Source organism: Sceloporus occidentalis, unplaced genomic scaffold, assembly GCF_023333645.1.
Source record: "Sceloporus occidentalis isolate IW3139 unplaced genomic scaffold, rSceOcc1.0.p SCAF_1, whole genome shotgun sequence".
Lineage (NCBI taxonomy): Eukaryota > Metazoa > Chordata > Lepidosauria > Squamata > Phrynosomatidae > Sceloporus > Sceloporus occidentalis.
This window is the reverse complement of record NW_028316981.1, coordinates 266346265-266362583: the sequence shown is the minus strand read 5'-3', so window position 1 is coordinate 266362583 and position 16319 is coordinate 266346265. Positions and strand designations below refer to the sequence as shown.

Here is a 16319-nt window from a genome sequence, read left to right as displayed (position 1 = left end):
CTTCCCTCCGCGGGTGTCTGCCATTCGCTCCTCTCCATGGTCGCCTCTGCCTTGGGCTCGGGGCTGGGGAGCCTCCTTCTGCCGGGCGAAAGCCAAGCGGCCCCGGCGGCGGCCTCGCCTGCTTCCCTCCGCTCGCCTTCCTGGAGCCATTCGTAGGGCCGAGGCGGACCAGGCACAGCGCCCAGGACCCCCAAGCAGCCTCGGCCGAGCCACTCTCCAGAACAACAGCGGCAGCCACAGCGGCGGCAGCGGCGGCGTTGGAGGCTCTAGCGGCTTCGGCGGCTTCGGCGGCTCCATCCTCCGAGAGTGCCTCCTTTGGCCGGAGCTTCCCCAGGCGCCTCTCCTGAATGGCTAAAGGCTGCCCGGCGCTGCCTCGGACTTGGCCCCCGGACAGCCCCGCGCCCTGAGCAGCCTCGCCTCGGCCTCCTTCCAGAGACAGCTTCTCAGCGGCGGCATCCCCGGCCGGGCCCCGGAGCTCCAGCGGCGGCCATCCGGAGCTGCAGCGGCAGTGGCGGAGGCGACGGAGGAGGAACCACCAGCACCAGCAACCCCAGTCTTCCCAGAGGCAGCGGAGGAGGAGGAGGAGGAGGAGGAGGGGACTCTCCCCGGGCTCTGGGGTCCCCCGGTGGCTCCCGGATCCCTCCTGGGGTCTCTCCGAGCAGCGCAGGGCTAGCAGCCCCAGGACGGGGCCGGGCGGGCTGGCGGCTGGGGAGAGGGTCCGGAGAACCCATCACCTCCTCGCCTTCCTCCCTTCCTCCCTTCCTGCCTTTCTCCTTCTCCTTCTCCCTCTGCCTTCCCCCGGGTGACCCTTCCCGGATGCTTCCCCCGACCTCCCGCTTCCCGCTGGCTGGCTTCGCAACTTGAAAGAAGGGCCCCTGCTGCCTCGGCGGAGGGAGGCCCAGAGGGAAGGGAGAGCGGCTAGGAAGGAAGGAAGGAAGGAAGGAAGGGGAAAGGAAAGAAAAAGAAAGGAACCACCACCACCACTGAGCCGAAAGGGCTTACAATCCGACAGAGGGGAGGGGGTTCATATATATTATAAAATATAAAGCCCTTTTGGAATTCCATGAGTCTTCTGCCCCCTCCTTTTTGAAAGGCTCACTCCCGATTTAAGAGAAGGCGGGAGAAGAGGGAAAAAAGGAAGGAAGGAAGGAAGGAAGAAGGGAAGGAAAAGGGGAAGGAAAGGAAGGAGGGCAGGAGGGGGCAGGGCAGGGCAAAGAAGCAGCAAGAGCGCGGCGGCGGCGGCGGCGGCCGGAGCAGCCCCGACCCAGAGGCGGGAACAGCCCTGATCTCGGTGGCCTCTGCCCCCCAAGCGGGGCAGGCGCCCTCCTTCCCCCCACCCCGCCCCACCCCGCCCGCCCTCTCCCCCTCCCCCTTCCCCACCGCGATCCCCCCTTCCTCCTCCTCCTCCTCCTCCTGGCCCCCTGGCCCCCCTCTCCGGGCCTCTTCCCCGCCAGGCAGCCAGGCAGGCAGGCGAGCGGGCGAGCAGGCAGGCAGCCCCCCGACCCAGCCCCCGACCCCCACCGGCCCTTTTTTGACTCCGTGGGCCCGAGATATGGCAATGGTAGTTAGCAGCTGGCGAGATGCGCAGGAGGACGTGGCCGGGGGCGGCCCCGCCGGAGCGGCTCAGCCGGGACGGGACCCTCAGCAAGGGGCCTCGGCGGCCCCCCACACCCCGCAGACCCCCAACCAGCCCGGCGCCCCCTCCACGCCGGGGGACAAGGGCCAGACTCAGCAGGGCTCCGGCCAAGGACCCCAGCAGCAGCAACAGCAGCAACAGCAGCAGCAGCACATCGAGTGCGTGGTTTGCGGGGACAAGTCCAGCGGGAAGCACTACGGGCAGTTCACCTGCGAGGGCTGCAAAAGTTTCTTCAAGCGGAGCGTCCGCAGGAACTTAACGTACACTTGCCGGGCCAACCGGAACTGTCCCATCGACCAGCACCACCGCAACCAGTGCCAATACTGCCGCCTCAAGAAGTGCCTCAAAGTGGGCATGAGGCGGGAAGGTGAATATTATTTCTTCCCCTATATTCTCCTACGACAGAGATTGTGGTATGTGTGGAGAGCAGTGTGGGGGGAGGAGGGGAAGAAGCGGGGAAGGAGGGGGGAGAGAAAATGCTGGGGAGGGGGTCCCTTCCCTACCCAAGAACTCCCTCTCAAACACACACACACACACCTCCTTTGCCTCCATCTCACACTTTCCCTCCTGCCTCCTTCAGCCAAAATCACCACCCTCATCACATCCCTATATCATCATCATCATCATCATCATCATCATCATCATCATTGCCACCACTGAATAAGGACTGAGTCCTCCACGTTATTATTATTATTATTGCCGCCACTGAACAAGGCTGAGTCCTGCACTAAACCAGGAATGGCTCCAACTCTTAGGTTCTTGACCTGAGTGACTCTTTTGTTGGCTTGGAGCTGGGAAAGAAGTGGAAGGGAGGGAGAGCGATTGAGACAGAGACAGACAGACAGAAAGCAAACCATTCTCTCAGTACAGGACTGCCTCCCTTCTTCTCTTTTGGGCCGCTATTATTTTCTTTCCCATTAAAAGGAAGAGGAGGAGGGGGGACGGTGCTGAGAATCACCAAACCCTTCGCACACATCCAGCAAACCTCTTCCTTCCCCCTCCCCAGGGAAGCTCTGAAGACTGGAGATGTGTGCAAATTTGGGGGGGGGGGGGAGGAGAAGAGGGTAAAAGAGAGATAAATATTGGCGGGTGAGTGTAACTTCTGCTGCTGCTGCTGCTTCTGCTTGTAGGGCTGCTTTCTTGCACCCGCCCCGTCTGCCAGCCTCCCCTCCTTCCCTCCCTCCCTGCCTCCCTCCCTCTCTGCAAGATCGGCGGCCTTGTTTTGACTCCCTCGTGCTTTCCAAAGGAAAGTTTGGGAACGCTGAGTGCTTTCAGAGCCCTGCCATTTTCCACCGCCGCCACCTTTCGCATGCTGCTCCTTTTCTTTCGCCATCAGACGCCATCGTCTCTTTCAATGTTTCATCCCAATTGCAATCTGCAGCACAGTTGATTTTATCATTATCATCATCATTATTATTACTATCATTATTATTCTGCACAAAGCATAGTTCGCTTCTGGAATGTGATTACACCCTCCCCAACACACACAGATACACAATCATTTGAAAACAAAACCAACACACTTCCAGTGTTAGAATGTCAAGTCCCTTTCTTTTCCTCTCCAAAAGGGTGTTTTTGTTTTTTTAATTGTCACTTTTCTTTGGGTAATCTGTTTTTATTTTATTTTAATTCCCCTCCGTGGCCCTGGTGTGTGTGTGTGTGTGTGTGTGTGTGTGTGTGTGTGTGTGTGTGTTTGTGGTGTCCTTACCCACTCCACCTCTTCCTCCAATGAATGGTTAAAATCTCAGCTTCCTAGCTCAGGTTAAAAGAGGTCCTAAGAGGCAAATGAGCCAAAGCAGGGCATTCTTGTGCAGGGGAGAGGAATGGGAACCTTCCGAAACGTCTTTTCCTCGGTTGCCACCAGAAAATACAAATGTCTCTGTGTGGTGGGGTTTTGTTTTGTTTTTGTAAAGGCCACTGACGACTTCATCTGTAGCTTCAGAGAACTGCTGGTGGGGGCGGAAGGGGGGTCTCTGAGAAATACATCCAGACAGGCAGACATAAATATAGAAAGATGGGGAGCAGCAGATACTCTCCAGTTAAATGAACTGTTTGTTCATTTAATTGGACCAGCCAAGTGCCAGGTCAGAAAGTATTATTTTGCAAGGAGTGGGATGGAAGGAGGGACTGCTTCTGACAGGTAGGTGGGAATGTTAGAAAATTCTTCACCCCGACATACAAGATAATATATCTTCCTGTGAAATGGGGAATGTTGTTGTTATTCTTTTCCCCATGCTCTCAGTGGTCATCGGCTTCCATTCAGTCGCCTTTGTTTACATGCCCTGAGTTTGAATCGCTGGCGCTGCATGCCTTAAACAGACAGAGGCCGACAGAGACTTTGCTCAGTTTTGGGAAACTCAAGGCACGCTTACGTTTTGGGGCTGGGGTGGTTCATGAACCCACACTCTATGTGTGTGTGTTGTGCAGTTGCAAACGTGTGTGCTTTGACTGGCCAAAGCAGCAGGCAGAATAACCCCCACCACCACCTTCCTCCCTTTACATCTGCAACTACGCAGACAAGGACTGGGCTCAGATCCTTCTTCTCTCCTTGCTCTTAAGGGTTTAGCTTCTGTAAATCCAGAAGTTTATTTTTATGTTTTGTATTTTTTAAAAAACCCTAACCCCTCACAGCCAGGACGAGGACAAGCGCGGTTCTCTCTTGCCTCCTCCTGCCCTTCTGAGCATTGGGAAAAAATTGCAGCGGGGGCAATGCCTGTGTCTGTGTTACACAGGAGTTGGACTGGGACCTGGCTGTTTCGGCAGCGGTAGCAGGGGAGGAGGAGAAAGGCAACCTCTCCCTGCCCACCCCCCACCCCCACCCCCCTTCCAAATACATTTTGGCTTAGCCAGACTCCGGACTGATAAATAAAGCTGTCGCCGCCGCCGCCTCTCGCCTTGGAAAGGGGCCTTTCGGAATCCCAAGCAACTTTCTACGAGGGCTTGGCTGGCTGGCCATGGATTTCTGGCTCCCTGGAAAGCAACTCGGAGGTGGGGGCTCTGCTTTGGATCACTCTGTCGTACCTGCTCTTCATTATTATTATTATTATTATTATTATTATTAAGGCTAGTACAGGAAAGGCTATCTTGGAAGACAGGATCCACCTACTCCTCCTCCTATTATTATTATTATTATTATTATTGCTAGTAAAGGAAAGGCAATCTTGGAAGACAGGATTCATCTGCTCCTCTTGTTGTTGTTGTTGTTGTTGTAATTAATGCTAGTAAAAGAAAGACTATCTTGGAAGACAGGAATCATCTGCTCCCCCAATTATTATTGTTGTTGTTGCTAGTAAAGGAAAGGCTGTCTTGGAAGACAGGATCCATCTACTCCTCCTAATAATAATAATATTAATGCTAGTCAAGGAAAGGCAATATTGGAAGACAAGAATCCTCTGCTCCTCCTATTATTGTTGTTGTTGCTGTTATTAATATTAGTAAAAGAAAGGTAATCTTGGAAGACAGGATCCACCTACTCCTATTATTATTATTATTATTATCATCATCATTGCTAGTAAAAGAAAGGCAATCTTGGAAGACAGGATCCACCTTCTCCTCCTATTATTGTTGTAGAATTAGTAGTTAATGCCACTAAAGGAAAGGCAATCTTGGAAGCCAGGATCCATCTACTCCTATTCTTCTTATTATTATTAATGCTAGCCAAGCAAAGGCAGTCCTGGAAGACAGGATCCATCTCTCCCTTTGCACAACAATGCCATGGGGGGCGGGGGAGGAAAGCTTGCATATGGTGCTGGTCCGCCACCCCCACCCTGATTTGTCTCTGTATGTGTGTGTATAGATATATATATAAGAGCGAGTATGTCTGTGTGTGTATCTGTGTGTATGTTGCTGGGGTTGTGGTGGGGGGTGGGGGGTGGGGGGGTAAGCCGGCTTTTTTGGTGGTGTCAGGGCCGGTCCTTGCCAAGGCTCTCCCGGATGCACATTTCCTCTCCTTTCTCCCTCTCTCTCCCTCTTTTCGTCAGCGGTTCAGCGAGGCAGGATGCCTCCGAGCCAGCCGAACCCGGGCCAGTACGCGCTGACCAACGGGGACCCGCTGAACGGCCACTGCTACCTGTCGGGCTACATCTCGCTGCTGCTGCGGGCCGAGCCCTACCCGACGTCGCGCTACGGGAGCCAGTGCATGCAGCCCAACAACATTATGGGCATCGAGAACATCTGCGAGCTGGCCGCCCGCCTGCTCTTCAGCGCCGTGGAGTGGGCCCGAAACATCCCCTTCTTCCCGGACCTGCAGATCACCGACCAGGTGGCCCTGCTCCGCCTCACCTGGAGCGAGCTCTTCGTCCTCAACGCCGCCCAGTGCTCCATGCCCCTCCATGTGGCCCCGCTCCTGGCCGCCGCCGGCCTCCACGCCTCGCCTATGTCTGCCGATCGTGTGGTGGCCTTCATGGACCACATCCGCATCTTCCAGGAGCAGGTCGAGAAGCTCAAGGCCCTCCACGTCGACTCCGCCGAGTACAGCTGCCTCAAGGCCATCGTCCTCTTCACCTCAGGTCAGTCGCAAGGCAGGCAACCGACAAACCAGGCCTCCACCCTCTCTCCCCTATTGCCACATCTGCCTCCTCACTGCAGAAATAATAATGTTATATATATATATATATATATATATAGAGAGAGAGAGAGAGAGAGAGAGAGAGAGAGGGAGGTGGGGGGTGACCTCCAACTCTGGTCAGATGGAGACCAAGGGAAGGGTTCTCCCTCTCTCCCCCATTGCGACATCTCCTTCTGCACTGCAGAAATGATTATTATATATGTGAAGTCAAAGGCTTTCATGGCCGACATCCATAGTTTTTTGTGGGTTTTTCTGGCAATGTGGCCATGGTCCTGAAGAATTTATTCCTGATGTTTGGCCAGCATCTGTGGCTGGCATCTTCAGAGAAGGTCTTCAGATCTCTATGAAGCTTGAGATTTCTCTGAAGATGCCAGCCACAGATGCTGGCCAAACATCAGGAAAAAATTCTTCAAGAATACGGCCACATTGCCCGAAAAACCCACAAAAAACTGTAATTATTATATGCCATTGTTCTTACTGCATTTGTTTGTGTCCCAATGTTCTTCCAAACTTGGGACTCATAAATAAACTGCTTTGACACCACTTTTGCAGTCCAAAACACACTGCAGAAATAATCTGGTTGGACGCCGCTTCAGCTGCCCTGGACTCAATCCTAGGGAATTCTGGGAACTGTAGTTTTGGGAGACATTGAGCCTTCTTTGTCAGATACAATAAACTGCAGTTCCCAGGATTCCCTAGCTGTGAGCCAGGGCAGTTAAACTGGATTATTTCTGCCCTGTGTTTTGGGCCTTGAACTGCCATGGCTCCGTGCTATGTGATTCTGAGGCTGGTAGTTTTGTTGTGGCAGGAGAACTCTTTCTCTCTCATAGAAAAGGTTAAAATATCTCACAGAAACCAGGAGTGGCTTTTGTCATACTTGGTTTTAGATCTATCCTGTATTATTGTAAGATTGGGTGCATCTATACTGTAGAAATAAAGCAATTTGGCACCATTTTAACGATGGCACGGTATGGAATTCTGGGATTTGTAGAGGTGTTTAGCCTTCCTCGTCAAGAGAGCTCTGGTGCCACAACAAACTACAGATCCCAGAATTCCATAGCATGGGGCCCTGGCAGTTAAAGTGGTTTCAGACAGGATTACTTCTGCAGTGCAGATTCAGGCACTGGGATCCGGCCTCGGAGAAATGGATCCTTCTCCTCCCAGGAGAGACACTTGGGAGGATTTTCTATAGGGACCAACCTCTTCTTAGCCAGGCTCCTGCACTCCCCTTCTGTGCAGAAATGAGCCCTGCCTTGCATTGCTGGCGGATGTCGCTGGTGTCGCTTCCTGTAGGCCTCGGGTGATGAAATTGACAAAACCTTCCAGGGATGCCTTGGAGGAAAAGATAGTCTTTGGCTCCAGGGATCCTGCGGTGCCTCTCGGTGCAGGTGACTGGGAACCTGCGTTTCCCACACACCTTTGGCTCTGTGTGGGGTGTGTTTGTGTTAGAGAGCGAGAGAGAGAGAGAGAGAAGAAAGGAGGTTTAGGGCCTTGCTGAAAGGGCCTTTTCGACAGATCTTGTTCAAATAAAGCAGGCAGGAGCACAAATAAATCATAAATAATACCGCTTTATTGCTGCCCTGATTTCTTCCCCCTCCCCTATCGGAAACCATTAATATTTGCAGTTGCTGTGGTTAGGGAGGCTCATTAAAATTGATTCCAGTGCCAAAAATAGGACTCCTTTTTCCCTATTAAGAAAAGAGAGAGAGAGAGAGAGAGAGGAGATGCTCAGCCTCAGGGCTGGAAATACCAACCTAAAGACAATATTTCTCTTCCTTTTATATTATTTTTCCCCTTTATTTTTATTTTTTTAAACAAACAAAAGCAAAAGCAAAAGCAAAAGCAGGCAAATCCCGGGAAATGTAACAGATTGCCTGGAAAAATATCCCATTAAAGGTAGGCGGGGGTAACGGGCATGTTAACAATTTTGCTTATGATAGATGGTTCAAATTAACTTTGCAGGCGAGTGCATTAGCCTCGCCTTTGAAGTGTTCCGGTTGGAGCCCTGTAAGAAGACAAGGCCTCCTTTATTTTGGTAACCTGCGCGAGGGACATCCATAAACATCAAAGCGGGGGGAACGAGAAACAAAGATAAGGAGCCTTGGAGGTGGCCTTTGCCACAGTGGAAAGTGGTGGGGGTCTGGTTTTAGCACCTTCTCACCCATCCCCCCCCCCAAAAAAAACCCAGAACTTTTTTTTTTTGAGGCCCTTTTCCTTCAGGAGTCCAGTCCCGTGCCATTAAATTAGCTACCTCGATTTTTATTTTTAAAAAATGGGCCCAGGAGATATGCAAAGATGATGATAGATAGATAGATAGATAGATAGATAGATAGATGATAGATAGATAGATATGAAAAAAAGTAAACCCGCTTCATGCTTTGCCAAAGGGTCTGGATGGGAGGAAAACCAATCCATTCGTGTGTGTTGCCTCTCTTGCATGAGGAGGAGTATTTACACTATGGTCAAGCAACCTTTTAGATGCGATGTTGGATTGAAGCAAATGTAGCAGTATTTAATATCGGTTTGAAGGTGGGCTAATTTCTTGAGACAGAGGGGGGAAATCCTTGGCACTGGCAAAGTGGACTGTGACTGCCTCCCTTCGTTCCTCCGGCTGCAAATGCAGGCCTGGCCAGAGAAACGGAGGACGACGGGGCCCTTTCTTTTCAAAGGATCAAGGGCAGAGAGCTTAAAACAAATGGGGCAGATCTGTGGGACAACCAGCCATTGGGATGCCTTTTATCCTCCGGCTTCTTTGCTGATGGAAGCCCATCGCTTCCCCCGCTTCATCTTTTCTCTTTTCCACCCCTGACAGAAAGAGACCCTGGTGGCATTTTTCAGGGTGATTGAACTAGGAAGGTCCCCCTGCTTTTTTCCTTAAACCCTTCATTCATTGGGGTGGGGGAAGAAGAAGGGGAGGTAGAGCTAAAGTGGCCAATGGGCTGGGTTTGGGTTTATTGTCGTTTTTAGGAGGCCAAAGTCTTTCCAGGAAACCGGCGGGCTGCTTTTATGTCGTTTCACTGGCAAAAAGGTCTGATACCCCCCCCCCCCAAAATAACACACACACCACACATACACACACACCAAGGAGACGCTTTTCTCTCTCTTTCTTCAAATTCTGGCTCATTCTGAGCTCAGGGACTGCCTCAACCAGGTTTCCCGATCACCAAACATTTGCGCCTGTCTATAAAGATACTTGCAGATTTTATTAAAGATACTTGCAGATTGTATTAAAACCAAAAAAAATGTACGTTTCACAATATGGGGTTTGAGAAAGAAGGAGAAAAATGTTTCCCAGCATTTTTGGAAGGAAGAGAGGAGTTACAACAGAGAGAAATGTAACCGCCGGGGATGATGGGCCGCTCTCTGTCCCTTCTCCCCGCTTCATAGAGGCATCCATTTCCCTTTGGGCCTGGTCTTGTTTCGACTGTTAGCCAGAAGGTAATTTACTGCGACTCTTTCACCAAGTCATCCAACTTTTAAAAAGCCAAATTTGATGGATGGGAAAGACATGTTTCGCCACCTGGTCCCCGAGGCCCGACCCTAACCCTGAAGGGAGAGTTGTTTCCCAGTCAATGGGGTTTAAGAGGAGGGATCAAGGTTTAATTAGGCTCAGAGGTTATTCTGGCAGGTCACCTCTCTCGATATCACCCCGTTTGGACTCAGGGTTTTATTTTTGCCCTGCATTAGTCTGTCCCACGACAGTCACCAGGGCCTTGGGAACACCCCTGACTCCATGGTTCCCTCAACTATCTATGCAAACCCCATTCAAGAAAAGAATGCCCCTCTCATTCCCTACCTCGCCTCCCCAACTTTGATATATTAAAATCTCCAGCGGAAGGATCAGGTTAGATAAGATCAGCTCCATAAATCTCTCTCCGGCACCATGCGAACTTTGATTTCTCGTTATATGCGCGCTGATTACATCTATATTTTCTGAGCACTAAACTCTCCTGGATGCGTTACATGAAATATACTCCCTGTAGTACAAAAGGCCCAGGTCGGGCTTCTGCCGAACAGTAATGATTATTTATTTACATCATTCCTTTTTTGCCATAGACGGAAGGAAGAAAAATTGGGAAATAATGACGGCAGGGAGAAATATGGCCGTCTTAAAAAGTGGGACACGCACAATTTCCACCTAATTCCCTCACACACAAACACAGAGGCACACAAGCACACTTCTCTCATCCCTTCCTAGCCACCCCTCCTCCTCCTTTCCTCCCATCTTTGTCGGGATGTAAATTCACAGACGGTGAATTGACATTGCTTCCCTTCTTGAGTCTATTTCTTGGCAACTCACTCAGCTAATCGATCAGATAGCGCAGATTGTTTAATTAATTTCCAGATCCTCCAGTTAGGAAAGGCCAGGATGGAAGCATCGCTCGCCCCATCCCAGGTTTAGACGCTTTTGCTTGGAAGGGGGCACGGAGGGAAGTCCCCTGAAGTGAGGCTGTTTAGTGGAAGGGATTCTCCATACAGTGTAAGCCTTATGTACCTGGAGTAGGTTGTATAAAGAGAGCTTGTATAAAATACGTGTTTTGTGGAGAGAGTAAAAGAGGAGACGAGGAAGGAAAGGCCTTTCTGTCCAGGTCTGGTCTCAAGGTCACAGTGACAGTCTTGAGGGTGAAGGTTGAAGCCAGAATAAATATTTCCAAGTCCCAATAAATAGCCCCAGGAAAAGGCAGAGAGGCCTCCTCTTCACCCAGCCTGGCCTGGGAGTTACCTGGGAAGGCCCTTGTTGTTGTTGTTGTTGTTGTTGTGTGCCTTCAAATCATTTCCGATTTATGGAGACCCTATCTTGGGGTTTTCTTGGCAAGTTTCTTCAGAGGGGGGTTGCCATGGCCTTCTCCTGAAGCTGGGAGATATTGATTTGCCCAAGGTCACCCAGTGGATTTCCATGGCCCAGCCAGGATTTGAACCCTGGACTTCAGGGTCAGCATTCACACCACTGCACCCCCCCCCCCCCACTGGCTCTCATAGGGAAGCCCCTTGCAACCAATCCCTGGTAGCAAAGAGAGAGCTCAAGGGGTGAGGATTTGGGAGGGTCGCCTTCTAAGCTAGCCAGAGACTTCCATGCTATTGACCACAGATAAGGAAGGGGGGGTCTTCTCCCCTCCTCTCCCCCGCCCCATACTCCCCGGGGAAGGCAGGTGTATTGCAACCTGTTTCTCCACCACCCCTCCCTCCCTCCTTCAGAGGTTGCGACTGAGGCCGGCGTTTAAGGCCAAAGTATGGATTAGCCCAAGAGTCGGGCGTGAGTAATTGTAGATCTAAGCGCTCCTGAGTCCAGGGCTGGGGTCACGGGGGTCTTCCCCTCCGAAGCGCTGGAATTATAGCCTGGTTCCTTGCTGTTGGCGCTGGAGGCCAGAAGGAGCTGGGAAAGGCCTGGGAAGCGTTGCAGACCCCTTGTCTGGAAAAAGGGAAGGCCCCTCCGCCCCCAGAGTGTGTAGCAGGGCTCTCTGCCTATCTCCCCATCCCTAGATAACAAAGATACAGGCACACACCTATCTCCAACCTTACCTCTGTGCGCATCCACACACACACACACACACACACACATATATATATATTGAATATCCTTCTGACCCTGGGAGCGTGGCCCCCTCCTTTTGGGGTCCATTACCCGGCGATTAATTCCTAGAGCGCTCCCGATATTACCGAAGGCTGCCTTTGATCTCCACTAAACCGACCCCGCTCGCCCACTGCTCGCCTTGTGATCCTGGCGTTTGGAGATATTTATTATTAATATCCGAATACAAGTCGCGGGGGGGGGGAGGGAGAGAGGGATGAGGCCTTTCTCTTCCCCAGCGGATTCTGGCTCTGGAATAACCCCCCTACACCCCTCTTTATGCCCCCCAGGTGTGTGGGGGGTGGATTTGGGAGGGTCGCCTTCTAGGCTAGCCAGAGACTCCCACAGATAAGGAAGGGGGGTCTTCCCTGCCTGCCCCTCATATTGTATCTTGTATCCCTAGATAGATTCCCCCCTGCTCCTGTTATTGTATGGATGGAATTTTTCTGTTCTTTTCTTCATTGGGGGAAAAAGGAGAAAGGGTGGGTGGACCCTTGAGGTTATCCCCCTGTGCTGCGGCCCTGAAGCCTGGGCTTTGGGTGCCGGGCTGGCCCTTCCGAGGCAGAGGAGACCTCAAGCCCTGCTCCGCTTTGGCAGCCGCCGAAGAAAGCCAGGCAGCCGGCGCAGCTTTGTGCGTGCGAGTGGGCCAGCGAGAGCAGCTGCAGACGCCTGCTAAGCCCAGGCTTTGGGGCTGAAAGGAGGGGGGGAGAGAGAGAGAGAGAGAAGGGGGGAGGAGAGAGAACTGAGCCATCTTCCTGGCAATGATTATACAGCTTACAGGGATGTGACCAATTTTCAATTACTCGATTCCCCGAGATCCCGAGACAAAGCCGGGCCTCTACTCTCTTTCTCCCCCCCCCTCCACCAGCTCTTCATTCTCTCTCTCTCGCTCTCGCTCTCTCTCGGAAATGGAAGCGGGAGCCTTTCGTGCGAGCGACTCCAAATCCTCGCCTGGCTGGGAGCTCCTTTCTGCACGCGCTTCTTTGCTTGGCCCCATTTCTTCCACCCGGGAGCCCTTTTCCCCCCGCGAGCTGGAGCAGGAGCAGGAGGAGGAGGAGGATCGCGTAGGGAGGAAGGGGGCAGGGAGGAAGAAAGGAGGGGGGGGAGAGAGAAGAAGGAGAAGCCCCCATGGCTGCCTGGCTGGCTCCGAGTCTGTCGGTCGGTTCTGAAAAGCTGGGGTGGCAGAGAGAGAGAGAGAGAGAGAGAGGGAGATGGAGCCTGTGTGTCTGTGTGATTGTGCGGGATAACAATAGGATGCAGCTCTAGGATTATAAAAATAAATAAATAAATGGGGGGTGTTGTTGTTGTTGCTGTTGGATGCATCCGTCCCCTTCCAGAGCTGTCTGTCTGTCTGTCTGGCGAGGGAAAGATGGCTCCCCAGCTTCTTTCCCCGGCTGCCTTTCCGCGTCCTCCATTATTTATTTGCAAGGTGAAGGAAGAAGAAGAGCAACACAAAGAGAGAGGGGAGGGGAGGAGAGGGGGCGCCTGGGGTCGCGGCTGCTCCTCTCTGGTTGCAAAGGGGGGCCCTTGAGGGGAGGCAGAGAGGATGGGGTGGCTTGGGGTGGGCTGTGTGGGTCCAACCCCCCCCCCCTGTCTCCCTAACCATGTGCCCCCCTTCTCTCACTCCGGTGCTCCCTGGGCAGATGCCTGTGGCCTGTCGGACGCGGCGCACATCGAGAGCCTGCAGGAGAAGTCGCAGTGCGCCCTGGAGGAGTACGTCCGGAGCCAGTACCCGAACCAGCCCAGCCGCTTCGGGAAGCTGCTCCTGCGGCTGCCTTCCCTGCGCACAGTCTCCTCCTCGGTCATCGAGCAGCTCTTCTTCGTCCGCTTGGTAGGTAAAACCCCCATCGAGACGCTCATCCGAGATATGCTGCTCTCCGGCAGCAGCTTCAACTGGCCTTACATGTCCATCCAGTGTTCCTAGAGCTCACGCCGCCTCCTGGCCTCCCCCCGCCTAGAGCCCCCCCTCCAGAGCAAAGAGAAAGAAAGAAAGAGGGAGAGAAAAGGAAGGAAAGAGAAAGAAGGAAGGAAGAAGGGAAGCTCCTCCAGCAACAGCCGGAGAACCCGGCCCAAGGCACTTGGAGGGTGGGGAGGAGAAGCACACTTGCAAGGGAGAGCCAAAAAATTAGAATAAGAGGAGGGGGACGAAAGCGAGAGAGACCTGACGGTGCGGACACTGACTCGCTTTGCAGCCTCCCTCCCTGGCGACGGGGGAAAGGACCCCTCGCGTTTGTGGAAAGCAAACCCTAATGTCGGGATTTTTGGGGAGGAAACTTTTCCATGGTTTAAAACTAAAAGAAACACACACAAAAAAAAGTGCAACGGACCGAAGGGGTTTTCCTAGACTTCTCCCCGCCCCCCCCCGGGGCCGCTTCCTTCCCCTCGCCCCCATCCTCAACCTCTCTCCTCCCCAAAAGAAGACACTTTTTCTTGGATTTATTGGACTGAGGTGGACCTCCTCTCTGTACAGCCAAGCAAAGCCACCGCTGCGACCGGGAAAGGAAGGAAAACTGAAGCCGAGTGGACTCTGATGCAGGGCCAGGACGGGCAAGGGACCCACAGGCACACACACACACACACACACACACACACCGACCACGGACATTGTTCTCCATTTTGTAAAATAATTAGTCTTTATTTTCACTTTTTTTGTAAAAATTTAAAACATCGTATGCGCATAAAGGAGAGAGAAAGAAGAGAGAGAGAGAGAGAGAGAGAGAGAGAGAGAGAGGAGGGGGAAGGAGAGAGAAAACAACAACAACAACAACCACAAGAAAACAAAACAAGAATTCGAGCGGGGGAGGGGGCGGCGGGAGATAACATTTTCCAAATAATTATTAAAAAAGACAAGGAATTGTTCTGTGTGTATGTATCTATATCTGTTTTGTATTTTTTTCTGGTTCCAAACCAGGCTTCCTGTGATTCTATACTAATAATTTTTTGATATAACCCTTTGCTTCATATAACGAGTGCGATATATGTTGTCGAAAAAGCTGTTCTTCGAGAATTAAAATTGAAGTGAGAATTTAAACAAACAAAAAATAAAAATAAAAGAGTTTAGCAAAAACAAAAAAAGAAACACGAAAACAGCACCGCAACAAAAGCCACAAAAGCCCATGCCAGTCCTTGAGTTCATGTTCCTTGAAGCAGTCCTACGGTTTGGGTTTTGTTTTGTTTTGTTTTGTTTTTTTGGAGGGGGGAATAGTAAACAGTAACATTTTTACCCTCATCTTAGATCACTGCCAGAGTTTCAAGAGGTAAAAACATTTCGGAACAAATACTAAATACGTTTGCTGGTAAGAGTTAGGCATCTCTCTTACCATTTCGGAGCTGAATGGTTTCATGTGGTGACAAAAGCAGACAAAAACCAGAAAGAAATCCCTTATAGCCTCTGGGTCCTCTTTTTCAAGACATGGAAAACAAAGGTGTGTGCAGGGGAGAGTTATCGCTACTTTTGATCCTTCCTATTATTTTCTTTCCAGATATCTATTTTACTCCCCCTCCCTTCATACAGACACAGAGGCCTGGACACTGGCTAGAGGCGTCCCTAGCAGTTGGAAATGTACTCTTGGTGTATCTTTTCCTCTAGGCTGGTGGTGTTGGATTTTGAGCTCTAACTCGCCCAGGCCAACGGTATGGTTTCTATGTAGGTGGAAGAAGGCAGAGGGTTTAGGGTGAATGTTTCTTTGGCGATGGGATCCCTAGGAGAAACCCAGGGCTAAGCAAGTGGAAGTTGTGAGGATGTGCTAAGAAGGAGGTGAAGGGGACAGAGAGTTGTTGGTTGGTCTTCTGTACATCTTATTCCGGTGGGAACAGGGATGCCTCTCCTTGAACCCTCTTGTTGGATCTCCCTCCTCCCCAAATCCACCAATATTTCCGTGAAAGGATCCCCTTTTGAAAGGAAAGAGACTTCCTCAGCCCTCAGAGCCGGCGATTCCAGATCTCTGTAACAGCTTTCACTGCATTAATATTTTATAGGATCTGAGACAGAGCTGTAAGAACATACACTGCCAAGGGAGCTCTTCCTGAACGTATTAATAAAGCCGGATCTTTAAAAAATAACATTCGCGCGCGTGTGTGTGTGTGTGCGCGCGCGTCCACACACACACACCAGTAGTCCCCCCCCTTCTCAGCCCTCACTCTCTCCTACTAGCCCTCCAAGAAGGAGGCAGGGGCTTTCCAAAAGAAGACTCACTAGCCAGGCGGCTTTTTCTCTGTTAATTTGCTGTCTATACTCTCTAGGGTTTTTTTCCCTCCCCTTTTCCTCCCTCCCAGTCTCTCTTTTTCTCTTTCCTTTTGGTTCACATTAACAAGATCCTTCCTTCCAACCCACTTGGGGTGGCTTTTAATATTCTAGATGCAGTAGATCCGAGGAGAAAGAGAGAGAGAGAGAAAGCAAGAGCTGCACACATTTCTAAATGGTGGACACTGGCAGCTCTGCGTAATCACCTCTGCTAGCACCACAGTCCATGCAGAAATAATCCAGTTTGACACCGCTTTGACTGCCATGGCTTAATGGTATGGGATTCTGGGAACTGTAGTTTGTT

The 16319-nt window shown here is 51.6% G+C and overlaps 1 protein-coding gene across 1 annotated transcript; it reads left to right on the top strand.

The window, feature by feature from the left end:
- Positions 1-725: 725 nt before the first annotated feature.
- Positions 726-14630, top strand: LOC149323846 (COUP transcription factor 1-like). The gene is made up of 3 exons (XM_089493284.1): positions 726-2003; positions 5617-6144; positions 13416-14630. The coding sequence occupies exons 1-3, from the start codon at positions 1553-1555 to the stop codon at positions 13694-13696; spliced, it is 1260 nt and encodes a 419-aa protein (XP_089349410.1). The 5' UTR covers positions 726-1552; the 3' UTR covers positions 13697-14630.
- The last annotated feature ends 1689 nt before the right edge of the window (positions 14631-16319 follow it).